This window comes from Salmo trutta, chromosome 1 (genome assembly GCF_901001165.1).
Source record: "Salmo trutta chromosome 1, fSalTru1.1, whole genome shotgun sequence".
Taxonomy (NCBI): domain Eukaryota; kingdom Metazoa; phylum Chordata; class Actinopteri; order Salmoniformes; family Salmonidae; genus Salmo; species Salmo trutta.
The window spans coordinates 30,560,691-30,576,373 of record NC_042957.1 but is presented as its reverse complement, the minus strand read 5'-3'; the positions used below and the strand labels follow the sequence as shown (position 1 = coordinate 30,576,373).

The 15,683-nt window shown below is 43.8% G+C and overlaps 1 protein-coding gene across 13 annotated transcripts in view; it reads left to right on the top strand.

Annotated features, from left to right (window-relative positions):
- lama2 (laminin, alpha 2) overlaps window positions 1–15,683 on the top strand; it is a 136,529-nt gene that overhangs the window by 22,452 nt on the left and 98,394 nt on the right. For all 13 annotated transcript variants that reach the window (XM_029752788.1, XM_029752892.1, XM_029752861.1 and 10 more), the window contains exons 2-8: window positions 2,468–2,638; window positions 5,683–5,795; window positions 12,279–12,521; window positions 13,862–14,041; window positions 14,589–14,678; window positions 14,930–15,047; window positions 15,363–15,541. In XM_029752788.1, coding sequence (XP_029608648.1) covers window positions 2,468–2,638; window positions 5,683–5,795; window positions 12,279–12,521; window positions 13,862–14,041; window positions 14,589–14,678; window positions 14,930–15,047; window positions 15,363–15,541 — 1,094 coding nt within the window. The remainder of the gene's footprint in view (window positions 1–2,467; window positions 2,639–5,682; window positions 5,796–12,278; window positions 12,522–13,861; window positions 14,042–14,588; window positions 14,679–14,929; window positions 15,048–15,362; window positions 15,542–15,683) is intronic.

The following is a 15,683-nucleotide window of genomic DNA, read 5'->3' as shown; positions in this document are numbered from 1 at the left end:
AAGAACAAATGAGACAAATTGAGCAAACACATCGTTTTAAATTCACTGTTTTCTCAAGTCGGACCTGTTTGGGCCAATTATTTTTGTTGTTGTTATTCAGGTAACTCTTGGACCAAAACGTTGAGTAAACAAAATAAAATGCTGTGGCACCAGTTACTTAATAATAATCTGTTGAAACAACTACGTTTTTGGTTGCTTTTCTTTTTACAGTAATACTGTATATGTTTATTGTGTATTGGATGAAATGAAGCTTTACAATGCATTATGCAACAAGCAAGTAACGTTGCATATCAACTGAGTATTCTAAATGTGAAGCAGATGTTTCATCACAAACTAGAAATCTTTCAAGTAGATCTACAGTACTGCATGCCTTATTTTTCCTGACATTGAGTCGGTCAGACTTTGTAGGCCAGGCATTCATTTTGAATGAAGGGAAAAGAACCACACTTGGAAAACTGTTAGCTGATAGGCGAGAAAGATCCATCTCTTTCTAAGAATCTGGCAGACAACTCTAGCGGGAGAGTCAGCATGAAACAATAATTTGTTTTATCAACTTGAATGACGAATCAGCAGAAGCATGATATGAATGGGAGCGGCATCCACAGTTGTATTGATCGGAGGCTGGAGAGAGCACGGCGAGATAGACTGAGCCCAGCCTTGTCATCCATACTTCATATATCAAACACAGGCCCCCGATCAGAAACCCACCCTCTCCTTATTCAATAAAATACTAATGTATAATAGCAGTAGCAGGTCCCCTAGCAGCATAGCAGTAGCTGCTAGGGGACCTGCTACTATTTGAAATACTGTAGCCTGTTTGGCTTCTCACTGTTGGAAATCAATAGAGCAACAGTATGTGGGACACAACTGTCTGTATGTGAACATCAATGCCTCAAATACACCTTGTGTCAGTTAAAAGGCCAGTGTAATTTAGTACCAGTATAAGGTACTTAGCCATAACCATTGACATTTAGATTATACAGTAATAATGTAAAGTATGATAATAGCTGATGATAGTCCTTTCTTATTCCGTGACTATTCCTCCCTCTGTGCCTCTGATGAGAATTTGAAATCTTGACCTCGGTACAAGCGAAGAGAAATTGCTGTCCTTTGAGAAAACCTCTAATAGAATGTAGTGGGGTCTTTCTGTATTAACCTTCCTCGTTCAGAGCTCTATTGTATCTTCTAAGGTTCCTTTGTAAGTATCAGCCTCATGATACAGTGATTTCATGTCTCTTCAAACCTAGTCAAATGCCTTGCTTCTTTACTGATATTCACTCCTATGCTTTCAGGCAACCGCTCCGCTCTAATTACCAGCGAAAAGTCCCTGCTGTGTTAAATGTTATGCTGCAAATGGAGCTAGACACTGTTTTATTAATCAGCCTGTGTTAGTGGCTGGGTGAGTGAGTGGAAAACACCTATAGGTGGTATAAAGATTCGGACGTCCGTCAAGTAGTGCTTCAAGTTCCAGAGCGTAGGACACGGTGTATTTTAGAGGTTGTACGCTACCATGCTACCTGATCATTTCACTTTTAACAGTTAGGCCAGTGTTCTTAGACCTTCATCAGCTGGTGAATGTCAGTGCTATCGCGCTACAGAGTTCCTCATAGGCATCCGTAAAACTTAATTTTCTGCAGTTTTCAGATGTTCTTCACAGTTCATTTGGCCTGGACATCTGGAGGAACAGCTGGGAGCCATTTCAGAGCAATGGGCCCAGTCTTTGATACACTCAGTCAGTGTTTCCTTCCCATACAGAGCCATAACAGAACAAGGGGGCGACATGGGCTCAGCACGTGATGAGATCCCCTCCCTCCCTCTCTCTCTCTCTCTCTCTCAGAACTAAGAACACATACAGCTCCTTTTTATCTGATCCCCCATGGACAGTTGTTATTTACGTTCCCATTGAAGCTCTTCTGAACCAACAGCTCTGTAGAGTATTTCATTTGAAACCAGAAACTGTTGTCTGTTTATGTCTGTTTTCTGATGGGGGGGCAGAGAGAGATCAAACACCAGCCCTGATTGTGAAGTGACGTCTCAGCTATTCCTACCATTGCCAGATCTGTACCATTGGGGTCATATTTCTGCCATTGCTTGAAATCAACAGTTCTGTATGTATGAAGGATGCTGTCCCTCCCTGCTCTACAGGACCGTGAGCTAGGGGAGGCTGTGGGTATAAACCTGATGGACCGTGGCTCTACTCTATAATCTCATACCTGCTGAGTCTCACTCTCCTCTCTGTGAACTCTGAGTCAGACCTGTCACACCGGCCTGGGACGCAACCCTCTCTTTCTCTGGGGCCTATTCACCATAGGACTCCACTCGTAGTACAGCAACGGCAGTGAAGGAAGTTACAAAAATGTTATAGAATTGGTCAGACAACCTTGTATTGTTTATATATCAGCTAGATATACAGTATGTTTAGTGTATAGTATTAAGTACCTTATGTTTCCCAATCCTCTTCCCTCAGGTCTGTTCCCAGCGGTGCTGAACCTGGCCTCTATGGCAGATATCAGCACTAACGCTACCTGTGGAGAGACAGGACCAGAGATGTACTGCAAACTGGTGGAGCACGTCCCCGGACAGCAAGTCAGGAACACCCAGTGCCGTATCTGTAACAACAACAGCGAGAGGCAATTTGGTAAATATCAGTATTATACCGTACCTACTGCATATTACAGTACACCTCTACTTTGTATTGTATCAGCATGATTCACACTGTAGGACTAGGTGTGTGGAGTACCGTATACCACATTCAGCAAGGATTTAGAGAAACCATCTGCACATTTCTCTCACCAAAGTGCATCACTGCTCCTCATCATTTATCCATTCCAAAATCAATGGGTTCAGCCTATGAAATATACATGGCCTGAGATTGCTGAGGAGGGACTTTTGAAGAGCTCTGACTTGTGGGTCTGTAAACAGCCTGCGTTTGTGAGCATATCTCACTATCTAACAGAGGACACATCTTCCTGTGTTAATCACAACAATGTGCTGTGTGTACACAGAGAGGAGCCATGCTTCATCTTCTGACAGGCACTTTTGCTGGTAATTAAAACTCACAGCCTATCTGACTGAGAGATTCACCTAAGACAAACTGGTGTGGGTGTAAATTGTGCCAAGATACATTAAACTATAAACGGGGTGGTTTGAGCCCTGGATGCTGATTGGATGAAAGTATGACAAACATACCAAGGCTAAGGGCTGTATTCAGGCACTCCGCATTGCGTCGTACATAAGAACAGTCCTTAGCCGTGGTATATTGTCCATATACCACACCCCCTTGGGCCTTATTGCTTAAATATACACTCAGTTTATTAGGTACATCACCCCGTTCACAATTGTTTTGTATTCCTACAGACAGTGAGTCATGTAACCATGGCTTGCTATATAAAGCAGGCAGACAGGCATCGAGGCATTCAGTTACTCTTCAATTGAACGTTAGAATGGGCAAAACGGGTGACCTAAGCGACTTTGAGCGTGGTATGACCGTCGGTGCCAGGCGCACCGGTTCTAGTATCTCAGAAACAGACGGCCTCCTGGGCTTAACACGCACGACAGTGTCTAGGGTTTACAGAGAATGGTGTGACAAACAAAAAACATCCAGTCAACGGCAGTTCTGTGGGCGAAAACAGCTTGTTGATGAGAGGTCAAAGGAGAATGGCAAGAATCATGCAAGCGAACAGGCGGGCCACAAATTGCAGGCGCAGCACAACAATGGTGTGCAGAACGGCATCTCGGAACCACAACTCGTCGGTCCTTGTCACTGATGGGCTATTGCAGCAGTCGACCACACTGGATTCCACTCCTATCAGCTAAAAACAAGAAGAAGCGGCAACAGTGGACACACGATCACCAACACTGGACAACTGAGGAGTGGAAAAACATTGCCTGGTTAGACGAATCCCGGTTCTTGTTGTGTCATGCTGATGGCAGATTCAGGATTTGGCATTAGCAACATGAGTCCATGGTCCCATCCTGCCTGGTGTCAACGGTACAGGCTGGTGGCAGTGGTGTAATGGTGTGGGGAATGTTTTCCTGGCACACGTTAGGTCCCTTGATACCAATTGAGCAACGTTTCTATGCCCCAAAGAATTCTTGATGTTCTGGAGGCAAAGGGGGGGCCGACCCAGTACTAGATGAACTGGCCACTGAGTGTAATCCTGACACAGCCTTAAAGGGCCCATAGCTAATGCACTATGTAGGAAATAAGGTGCCATTTGGGGCGCATCCCAGAGCTCCATGTACCAACTGAGCAGCATATGTTAGAGTCCAGGGAGCAGGCAGCACAGATATCAGAGAGACTGATCGGCCTGAAAGCCAGACAGACAAACACAGGCCGACCTTGTTCAGTAATTAGACAAGTCTCTCAGAGAGGTCATTACTATTCACTCCCAGTAATTTGAATCAAAGCGGGAGGGTACTGTAAATGCTTTTAGCGGACAATTACCGGTGAAGAGGACTTCCTGTCTTGAAGATAAAGAGAAGAAGAAATGGTCGTCATCGTTTATCTTGTCTCATCGTTCAATAATGAGTCTTTCATTTTTCTGGTAATTTCAGGTCTGACTAGAACAATCTTTTTTGTTCATTCACATTTAGCCTGTCATGGTGGGCACTCATGATATGAAATACTGTACATTCCCACCATATTAGTATGCCATTAGTTTCTTTGTTTTACCAAGAGAGAGAGACAATGTTTGAGTCCATCTTTTACCCATCCACATCTTACAGCTGTGTGCCTGGTGAGCAAGTAGCCATGCAAGAATATACACATTTTAGAAGGAGATTCACAAGCCTTATAATAACGTCTGTGCTTTCACCTGTTGCAAGTCTTCTGGTAATGACTGTTACAAATGTCTTGCCATTTCTGCCACTAGCCTGTACAGCAGCCAATGAATCACTTGACTTGTTCTTTAATTCCCATTGAAACCAAACCATTGTGTGGCTCCTAATCTTTGCTGAAATGTCATAGTAATGCCCTTCAACGCGTACATGTAAGAATTAAGGTGACAGTGGTTAGCATAACTTCTAATTAGAGACAATTCTTTTGAAAGGGAAACTTGATTGTGAACCAATTGGGAATGATTTAAATGAATTATTTCTCTCATAAATGGTAGGAAAACTATTAAACTGCTTAATCAAGAGGGCAACTTTAATTATCTTTTTCTGATTAGGAAATTATGCATAACGAATAGACTGATTTTCTGATGCAGTAAATCTTAAAGTACCTTAAGATGTGTACAGTTCCAGTCTTTTCTAAGCACCACATTTGAATGTTTTTACTGTTTCTTGAAAATCACTCTTCTTGGTCGAGAGATCTTCAAACACTATACAGAGGACAACTCTTTGGAGGTCGATAAAGTGGCATTTAAAAGCATTTAACATTTCATTTGCAAAGATAAAGAGGTTTTGAAAGGCTGTTTCTGGCCGTACATGATAATGAGTGGGGAGTAGTTCACAGAGACAGTGGGGGGCCTCCATAAGCAACGCTTATTCATTAGCAGGCTCCTTACTGTTGCCATGGTTTCTAACTAGCATGGAAATGTCAGAAAATAAGTAGCCTATGATTGACAGTGCTCAATCATCTGATATCCTAGCAGTCACATGCAACTCATATCTCCTATCTTCAAACACTGCTTATCTCCTGAAGCATAATGCTTTGTTTAATTTCATTTTTATTCCTAGAGCGCCACCCGATTGAATATGCCATCGATGGAACTAACAGATGGTGGCAGAGCCCCAGCATTAAGAACGGCATGGACTACCATTACGTCACAGTCACTCTGGACTTACAGCAGGTAGGAGATGAGGGTGATACTAAACTAGCCTGGTCCCAGATCTGTTTGTGGTGTATAGCCAACTCCTGTGTTTGTTGCCTGGCATGACAATAATCATAAGAGATGGCAAGACAGCACAAACAGATCTGGGACCAGGCTAACTGCAAACCCCATTGGAACTGTAAAGCCACTCTCAGCCAAGTCACGGTCAACAGTGTAATGCACTTGGCAGCCTGATTTGACACTTGTCTGGGGTTTCACATTCTCACACGTTTGTTTAGTCTGGTTTGGAAAGAGTGTGTGTAAATATGCTGGCTGAAGACTTGCTATGAGATATTATGTGTAACTCGTCATGTGAGATGCACAGGTGGCCTGACTTGGAAGAGGGTTGTAGTTGACCTCTGTGAAACCCCCTGGCTTGAACTGTCTGAAAATACTGTTATGGATTTCAATCTCTCAAAGGAGAGGAATTGTACTACTGCATCCTACCAGAGGAAATGTACTACTGCATCCTACCAGAGGAATTGTACTACTTCATCCTACCAGAGGAAATGTACTACTGCATCCTACCAGAGGAATTGTACTACTGCATCCTACCAGAATAATTGTACTACTGCATCCTACCAGAGGAATTGTACTACTTCATCCTACCAGAGGAAATGTACTACTGCATCCTACCAGAGGAATTGTACTACTGCATCCTACCAGAGGAATTGTACTACTGCATCCTACCAGAGGAATTGTACTACTGCATCCCACCAGAGGAATTGTATTACTGCTTCCTACCAGATGAATTGTACTACTGCATCCTACCAGAGGAATTGTGCTACTGCTTCCCACTAGAGGAATTGTACTAATGCATCTTACCAGAGGGATTGTGCTACTGCATCCTATCAGAGGAATTGTACTACTGCTTCCCACCAGATGAATTGTATTACTGCATCTTACCAGACTAATTGTGCTACTGCTTCCCACCAGATATTGTACTACTGCATCCTACCAGAGGAATTGTGCTACTGCTTCCCACCAGAGGAATTGTACTACTGCATCCTACCAGAGGAATTGTACTACTGCTTCCCACTAGAGGAATTGTACTACTGCTTCCTACCAGAGGAATTGTACCACTGCATCCTACCAGATGAATTGTACTACTGCATCCTACCAGAGGAATTGTACTACTGCTTCCCACTAGATTAATTGTACTGATGCATCTTACCAGAGGAATTGTGCTACTGCATCCTACCAGAGGAATTGTACTACTGCTTCCCACCAAAGGAATTGTACTACTGCTTCCCACCAGATGAATTGTGCTACTGCATCCTACCAGAGGAATTGTGCTACTGCTTCCCACCAGATGAATTGTGCTACTGCTTCCCACCAGATGAATTGTACTACTGCATCCTACCAGAGGAATTGTTCTACTGCTTCCCACCAGATGAATTGTGCTACTGCTTCCCACCAGATGAATTGTACTACTGCTTCCCACCAACATCAGTTTTGCTCCCTCTGTCAATTTCTGAAAAAGAAAAAGTTTCATACAAATCTTTTCTTGGGCACTGACACTATAGCTATTACTTTCTAAAATTGATATTTTTTTCACTTTGCTCACTTGTTCAATATAATATCTCCGTTGCAGTGAGAAGAGTGCAGCCATCCTTAGAACAATTTGAGATTAACCCTAGAGGAACCGTAGCATGAAGGTAGTTGCATTTATGCCCACAAAGCACTATTTAAATTGGCCCGTTTGAGAGGGTGTCTGGACTGCTGATTTCCTCCTTCAAGCGTGTGCTGTATCAGCATGGTATACCTGACATCTCTGACTATCAGAGCATCTGTAATGACTCCTCTACTATTGGCCTACAACAGGAAATGATTCAACCCAATGGAGACTCGCCGTTAATAAAGTTCAGCAGTGTGCTGGGTCTCTGTGGGTTCTGGGTTCAAGAGCTGGTCGGCGTGTGTGTGTGCGTGTGTGCGTGCGTGTGTGTGTGTGAGGGTGTGAGGGTGGAAGAGAGAGAGGAATCAGGGAAGAGGGGATCCTGAGGCTAGATTGTGATTGGTTTCGTAGGTGGTACAGTAACTCAGCTTCCTCCCAAGGCCTCGGATATGATCAAGGGTGAGCGTGAAGACGTGGCTCCGCTCCTAGAGCCTCCGCAGCTGGTGATTCATGGGAGTTTGTCCCTGACTGAGTTATTATGCTTAGGTTCAGAGGGTGGATCTCTGTAGACCCAGGCGAAGGGTCCCGGTCTGTGTCGGTCTCTCCCTTCAAGGAAATAGAGATGCAAGCACATCTCCTTCATTAATATCAGCCTGTCACATTACACAGGAGACCAGAGCAGGGTCAATCCGGAATTAATTGACCATGTCACTCACACTGCTGAATTAAATATACAATGATACAAAGTTGGGACACTGGAATAAAAATAAATCCAAGAGGGATGAAGGGGATCAATATATATATTTTTTTGATCTCCTCGCTGGCTCCAGTACAGTGAGCCCATCATTGGTTATTCAACCAGGAATACACTCTTAGGGGGAAAAAGGTGCTATCTAGAACCTAAAAGGGTTCTTTGGCTGCCCCCCTAGGAGAACCCTTTGAAGACCCCTTTATGGTTACAGGTAGAACCTATTTGGTTAAGGTAGAACCCTTTTGGGTTACATGTAGAACCCTTTCCACAGAGGGTTCTAAATGGAACCCACAAGGGTTCTACCTGGAACCAAAAGGTTTTTAACTGGAACTATAAATGGTTCTCCTATGGGGACAGCCAAAGAACTCTTTAGGAACCCTTTTTTTCTAAGACTGTAAGCATCAAACCAAATACTGAATTTGTAATAGGAACTGAAAAAAGGTATAGCTTATATTTAGTTTATTTAATGTACTGTACATAATAAACATGTGAAAGTGACCCAAATACTGTATTTGAGTGGTAAGTATGCAGACAGAGTCTCACTGAGGTCATCAAGCGTTCATAAATCATACCTTCCTGTGTTTAATTAGCGATTGAAATCTGACACCGAGAAGTGCCTAGGCAGCCATTTTTTTCCATGCTAATGGGAACTGGCCCATCACTCATCTCTATCCGGCCTGTCACTGTGGTGATGGAATTACTTTAACTATACACATTGTCCCAGCTCAAACTGTTTGGCAGATTAGGGAGTTTGGTTTTAAGTAAAAATGGTATATTAATTTCTCTCTTACAACATGAACAGTAAACAATTCCCGAGATAACACATCTTGGAAATTGCTTCTTTTTTTTTTTCTTTCAGCAAAACCATCTGTTCGACTAATTAGATGTAATGGCATATTGAGGGTTATACACCAAGGTTATAATATTGCTATTTCACCATGAAGAACAATTAATCAGTAGTTGAATTGATGTATACTGACGCCGACAGTGAACACCCAACAAATTACAGTATTTGTATTTAGCCTTTATGGTCTTTCTAACAACAACATTTGTCACAAAGTGCTAAGCAGTAGCTTGGAAGCACAGTGGCAAGGAACAATTACCTATTCAGTTCTGTCACTCCCTCCCTCATGGTTGAGCTAGCTTTACCAATGGCCCTGTATGCAAAGTGTTCTCGCCATCAGTGCCCTTTAAAATGGAATCCTATTTGTGCTCCATTCAGGCGCATTTCCCTGGCGACCAGTCACCGTGCTTGCTGTCATCTCCTGCGGTAAATGAGTCTGTGCTGTTGGCTCTGTCGATGATGTGTGTGAACGTATCGTTATTGCCCGTGACATCAGCGCTCTACTTTCCCCCATCGTTATCCAGGAGCCCCTACTGGAGTGGAAATCGGAATAATGACTGACACTGATGGGAAAGGGAAAGGGGGATACCTAGTCAGTTGTACAACTGAATGTGTTCAAGTGAAATGTGCCTTCCGCATTGAACCCAACCCCTCTGTATCAGAGAGGTGCGGGGGGGGGGCTGCCTTAATCGACATCCACGTCTTCGGGCGCCCGGGGGAACAGAGGGTTAACTGCCTTGCTCAAGGGTAGAACGACAGATTTTTACCTTGTCAGCTCGGGGATTCAATCCAGCCACCTTTCAGTTACTGGCCCAACGCACTAACCGGTAGGCTACCTGCCGGAGGGGGCAGTGTGTGTGTGTGTGTGTGTGTGTGTGTGTGTGTGTGTGTGTGTGTGTGTGTGTGTGTGTGTGTGTGTGTGTGTGTGTGTGTGTGTGTGTGTGTGTGTGTGTGTGTGTGTGTGTGTGTGTGTGTGTGTGTGTGTGTGTGTGTGTGTGTTTGTGTGTTTGTGTGTTTGTGTGTTTGTGTCCGTGTCCACGTGCGTGTGTGTCCTGGCCACGTTTTGATGAGACCGAAAATTGTAAATCATTCTTTCCCAGTTTGACTGACGTGGTCCAATCAGTTATTAGTTCAATGCTCCCAAGACTTTAGCACAGACACAGAGGGGGATCTGAACAGGAGCACAAATACTATGGGAAATGAGACATCCACATAGACTTTACTACTTTGATCATGCTACATGTCTAAGTCAGAGAAAAAAACATGTTGTTCATATACAGGACATTTGAGCCTGTTTGAATTAGATTCTATATGACAGCTGATGATTAATGACATACATGACAGATACTTTAGCTTGGTATGCTATTCATAGACATGGAGGTGTTTGTCAGTGAGTGGCGCTCGACTTAGTGTGAAATATAATATGAAGCGGGTGTCAGCGACATACCGCAAGGATTATTCTCAACACTTAAGGGCACACAAAACAAGCCCACGTCATAGACCTCTGGCACCTCAGCCTCCAGTTGAGAATGACAGTGATGGGGCCTGGCTTTATCTATAGCTGGAGCTCAGAGAGTTAGCCTACGTAGTTGTGGATTCAAATAAAAATGGACCTATAGATAGTGCCTATCGAATTCTCTGGAGTCATAGGCCTTATTTCAAAGTAATTAAAGAGAGTGTTTGACGGACATTCTTTATCACTTCCTGTGATACGTGGGAAATAGATGATTGAGCGTAGGTAGGTAGGTTATCTAAGTTCTGTGCTTTCATTCGGCAGAGCAATTTAAATGGTTGATGTTTACAGGTTATCTATCACTGAACCCAAGACCTGGCCATTCTATTTTGTTGTTTTCCAAGTTTAACTTTTCCTTTACTACTATACACTCTAGTGCTCTCACCTTGTCATGTACGACTTGTGCTCTACATTCATATTTTTTATAGCGACTGCAGATTTTTAGGAACAGCAAATCTCTTCTGACTTTACTTTGATCAAAACAAACACAAAGAAATATGTGCAAACAAACAAATATATCCCAAATCTGCTGATTTTTATCCGTGTTTAAAATTACCCAGAACTTAGAGATTAGCCAGTAGTGGCAAAGGATCACAGCAGAGCAGGCGTTGACACTATTGCCACAGATGTCATTGGACTTCTAGCTCTAAACTGTCCCTGGCCTGGAATCCACACGGTCAGGTCGCGCCTCCAACACTTGTGACCGTGGTTACCAGGTCACGCTCTGCCCTGCAAACACATGTCGAGCACTGAAGAGGCCTCGTTTCTCTTTCCCTCCAGACTCCACTCTACACTTTAATCATCACATTATAGGTAAACATCCCCCCTACATCCCCCTTATGCTGTGTGAGGACAACATCCACCAGCCTTCCTGTCTTCCTGCTTCATGTGAATCAAGGAAACAAAGAGGCTTTGTGAGATTTCCCCTGCTACCTGGGCAGAATCCTATTGGGTTTCAGTGAAATGGATGAATGCCGGGTTGAGTGGCGTTCTCTCTATTGTAAACGTTGAAACGCTACACCGTTATCTACTGAAGATGAAAGAGGCAAACTGTGAGTCATTTTTTATGTCGAGTCATTCTCCCAGGATGGGAGACATATTAACTTGAAGAAGTCAGCGACAAAATAGCTGTGTTTTTTTTTTTTTGTCAAGCAAGGTGGAATGTTGCCTTGCCCCTGTGCTCATTGTCTTTCTTGAGGAGCTGTCAAAGTGTTGCATTTACTGCTTGATGAAATTCAAATGTGGCCTTCGAGGGTATAGTACTGTAGAGGGTATAGTAACTTTATCTCTGTCCTGCTACATACAGAGACAGCCAAAGCTGATCTGCCCTCAGGTACTTCAGTGCTGAATAGCTGAAAAGACTGAAGCATGGGAATACATGTGCTGTTTCATTGGAAACTTCAAAGAAGGGACTCCATATTGTAGTGAATCTTGTACACGAGTGGAGATTTCATAACGATAAACACCTGAGGCACAATCTTGACCCTGCTCGCTGACAGGATTCATTATTTTAGTGTCTCCGGTTTTCCTATCGAACCTCACCGATCTGACTTACCCTTGTCTATGAACGTGTCACGGTGTCTATCGAAAGTGTTTTCTTAACCTGAATATGAAACTTCTTATATTACTTCACAAGACACAAAGGGAGGACTGTCAAGATTCAGTTCATTATTGTAAGCTAAGCTCCTGAGTTATATCTGAAATATACTGCTGTAACACTCTTGTTTCTGCCCTACCAGGTGTTCCAGATAGCCTATATGATTCTGAAGGCTGCCAACTCCCCCAGGCCAGGTAACTGGGTGCTGGAGCGTTCCCTGGATGGGGTGACCTTTACCCCCTGGCAGTACTATGCCATCACAGACACAGAGTGCCTCACTCGCTTCAACATCCTTCCCCGCACCGGACCGCCATCCTACACACGCGACGACGAGGTCATCTGCACCTCTTTCTACTCCAAAATCCAACCCCTGGAGAATGGAGAGGTGAGGGGTCAGGGGTCCGAGTAGGGTCACTGAAAGGTCATAGGGGTCGGCTGTGGCGTAGCAGCTACAGGGACTTGTTTCTATAGTAGATATGATTGTTTGTTGAACACTTCAAACTGAAATCCAATTTCAATTAAAATGCACAACGTAAAAACTTGGATTCCATTTCACTATAATATATTAGATTCACCCATGGCCCACATGAAATAAGACCACCAGCACTTTCATTCACTTGCTTTAATGGGCAATGTATTGAAGCCATTTGCTGCTGACTTGATTGCCAGCTACAGTAGTATTTAAGTGCCCTGGTGTTTTAGTTCAATTACATGAGTCAGCTTTGAAATCACTCACCAGCTGCTCACAATCAAATGGACTTAATTAAAGTTGTGGTGAGCAGTTGCCCTAATAGTGGACATCTTGTTTACGAGTTAGGCATACAGTCTAGGCACATAGCACATTTTATTTCATGGTGTGCTGGTTGAAGTCAAGAAATGCTCTCTCTTTTCTGTTGCATCATCCACATCCAGCATTTTTCCATATTTGTTTTCATTGAGGATTTGGAATAAAGAAAGCCTACTTCACACAAAGAAGAAACACATACACACACACACAGAAATCAACCCACACACACTCCACAAAGGACAGCAACGCTGCCTTGATCAGTTGTGTATCGGAGCAACTCCTTTTAATTGCGAGAGCCGATTGCAGTCTGCTCTCACTGACGGTAATGAAGCAGTCCAGTCCACAGCACCACCGTTGAGCCAGTTTATACTGTATTATCACCCACATAACTCAGTTATCTAGCACCCTCCTTCTCCTCCCCCCTCCTCCTTCCTACCCCCCAGAGCCCCCCGCCCAGGCCCCCCTAGGAGCTCTTGTCAGCCGTCTCCTTTTAGGTTGTGACAGGAAGCGTACAGCATGATCATAGCGAAATCCTAATGAGTCGTAGGCGGTGTCAACACATCGCCGATCTTATATTGAAATGTCACTCTCTCTGACTTCTTCAAAAACAGCCAAGCTAACCACACCGCCTTAATTAGCAGGCAGACACGGTTAACCCTTCACAGCTGCAACCATATTATTTTTTTTACCAGGTCCGTTAATGTGTTGTCGTCTTACCTCAGCAGTGGTGTGCTCTGAATGTTGTAATGGTGCTGTTTTTTAATGGATTTTCTGTGTAGAGATTGAATTGAGTCTTTGTTAAATACAGTACTGATCAGGGGTCATTAAAGATCTCCCTTTTCCTTTATAACATACCTGGGGTCTTTTTGAATGTATTAATCAATTACTAAGAATCTGTACCATTCGGTGCTTTGTCTCAATTTGCATTCGGGGCATAGATCCACACCTCTCTGATCAATGGAAGGCCGAGCGCTGATGACCCCTCCCCGACTTTACTGAACTTCACCTCCGCACGCTACATCCGCCTGCAGTTCCAGCGAATCAGAACCCTCAACGCTGACCTCATGACCCTGGCCTTCAACGACCCCCGCGATGTTGACCCCATCGTGACCAGGCGGGTAAGAACGACCCAACATGTTGTGGACTACGCATTACCATCGCCTTCATATAGCCTCATGTATTCCATCCGTGAGCCACTACCGTATTCATTTTTTACCCACCACGGCTATCAAAATCTGTGAAATGGCCGTGCGGCACGTTGATTACATTGCGTTCACCAGACAGATGGGTCTTAATTAAAAATGTCTATAATTAAGAAATCTGTTCCTTTCTGAGCAACATCCACCTTATCATGTGTTGACTTTGGCCCACACTATCAGTCACCCAGTGAGCTTCTGTGTGACGCATAATTACCGGACAGATTGCTGGGTTTATTTTGAGTGAGGAATTTTTCATTTATAAAATACTGCTCAATTTAGTCATACAAAAGGGACTTAAATGACGAAATTGTGGATGAAATTGGCTCTCACTCTCTGAGAAATAAGTGTCTTTGAATAAACTCAACTGTGATATATTTTTTGTAGAAGTAGCCAGTGTCTGATGGTAGAAATGTTCCTCTCCATTTCTCTCCACTTGTTACTGTCTCGTATGTGTTTTTCTTCGCAGTATTACTACTCTATCAAAGACATCTCAGTTGGAGGGATGTGTATCTGCTATGGCCATGCTAAAGCCTGTCCTCTGAACAACCAGACCAAGGTATGTCAATCAACCTACAGTCTCCATCCATGGCCCCTTTTCTACATTGTGAGATACAGTGAGATAGATTTTCTCTCCCTGGGCACAGTTCATTTTCGCATTTGATTGTAACTCCAAAAGGGAAACATGATACTCTTTGACCCGCGGCCCTCGTTTGAAGTGCGCTCCAGTTGTTTCTTGGGTGAAAAGATCTGAGTCGTCCCTTCAGTGACGATGACACTGTAACGTGGCGTAATTTCATCCGCTGTCAGAAATTCAGCTGTGAGTGTGAACACAACACGTGTGGGGAGAGCTGTGACCGCTGTTGCCCCGGATACAACCAGAAACCCTGGATGGCTGGGACATTCCTCACTCGCCACGTCTGTGAGAGTAAGATCACACAGTGATAAACACAGTATTACATACAGCACATACGACTGCCAATTTTATATTGAATTGTTTAGTATGATCCTATGTTATGGGATTTGGTTTTATCTTGCTATCTTATTCTGATGTTATGCAAACTCGATGGGAAAAAATGTCTGTAAAATTTTTCATAAAACTTATGGAACTCAACTTGAGAGACACCTGGGAAACAGCGCTAAACAATGTTTTCATACAGTTCTTTTTTTTCCCTTGAGGTACTGTGATAATTCCATTTGTTTACTGGAACTTTCCTTTGATTTTATTTGACGCCGTCTGCAGAGTGTAACTGCCATGGGAAATCCGAGGAGTGTTACTTCAACCAGACAGTGGCAGGCAACAAACAGAGCCTGAACTCCCAGGGGGAGTACGTGGGGGGAGGGGTGTGTGTAGGGTGCACCAGGAACACAGCCGGAGTCAACTGCCAGACCTGTGCTGATAGCTACTACAGAGCCACTGGGGTATGTACTGGTACTGCATAGTCCAGCTGACTAGGAGGGAAGCAGTGAATAATCGATAGCGATCTCACTCCGTGTCTATAGCTTTGTATCGTGACTAGGGCCATGAGTTTTTCCTGGCCTGAGCAGGAAATTCTCTGGGCCC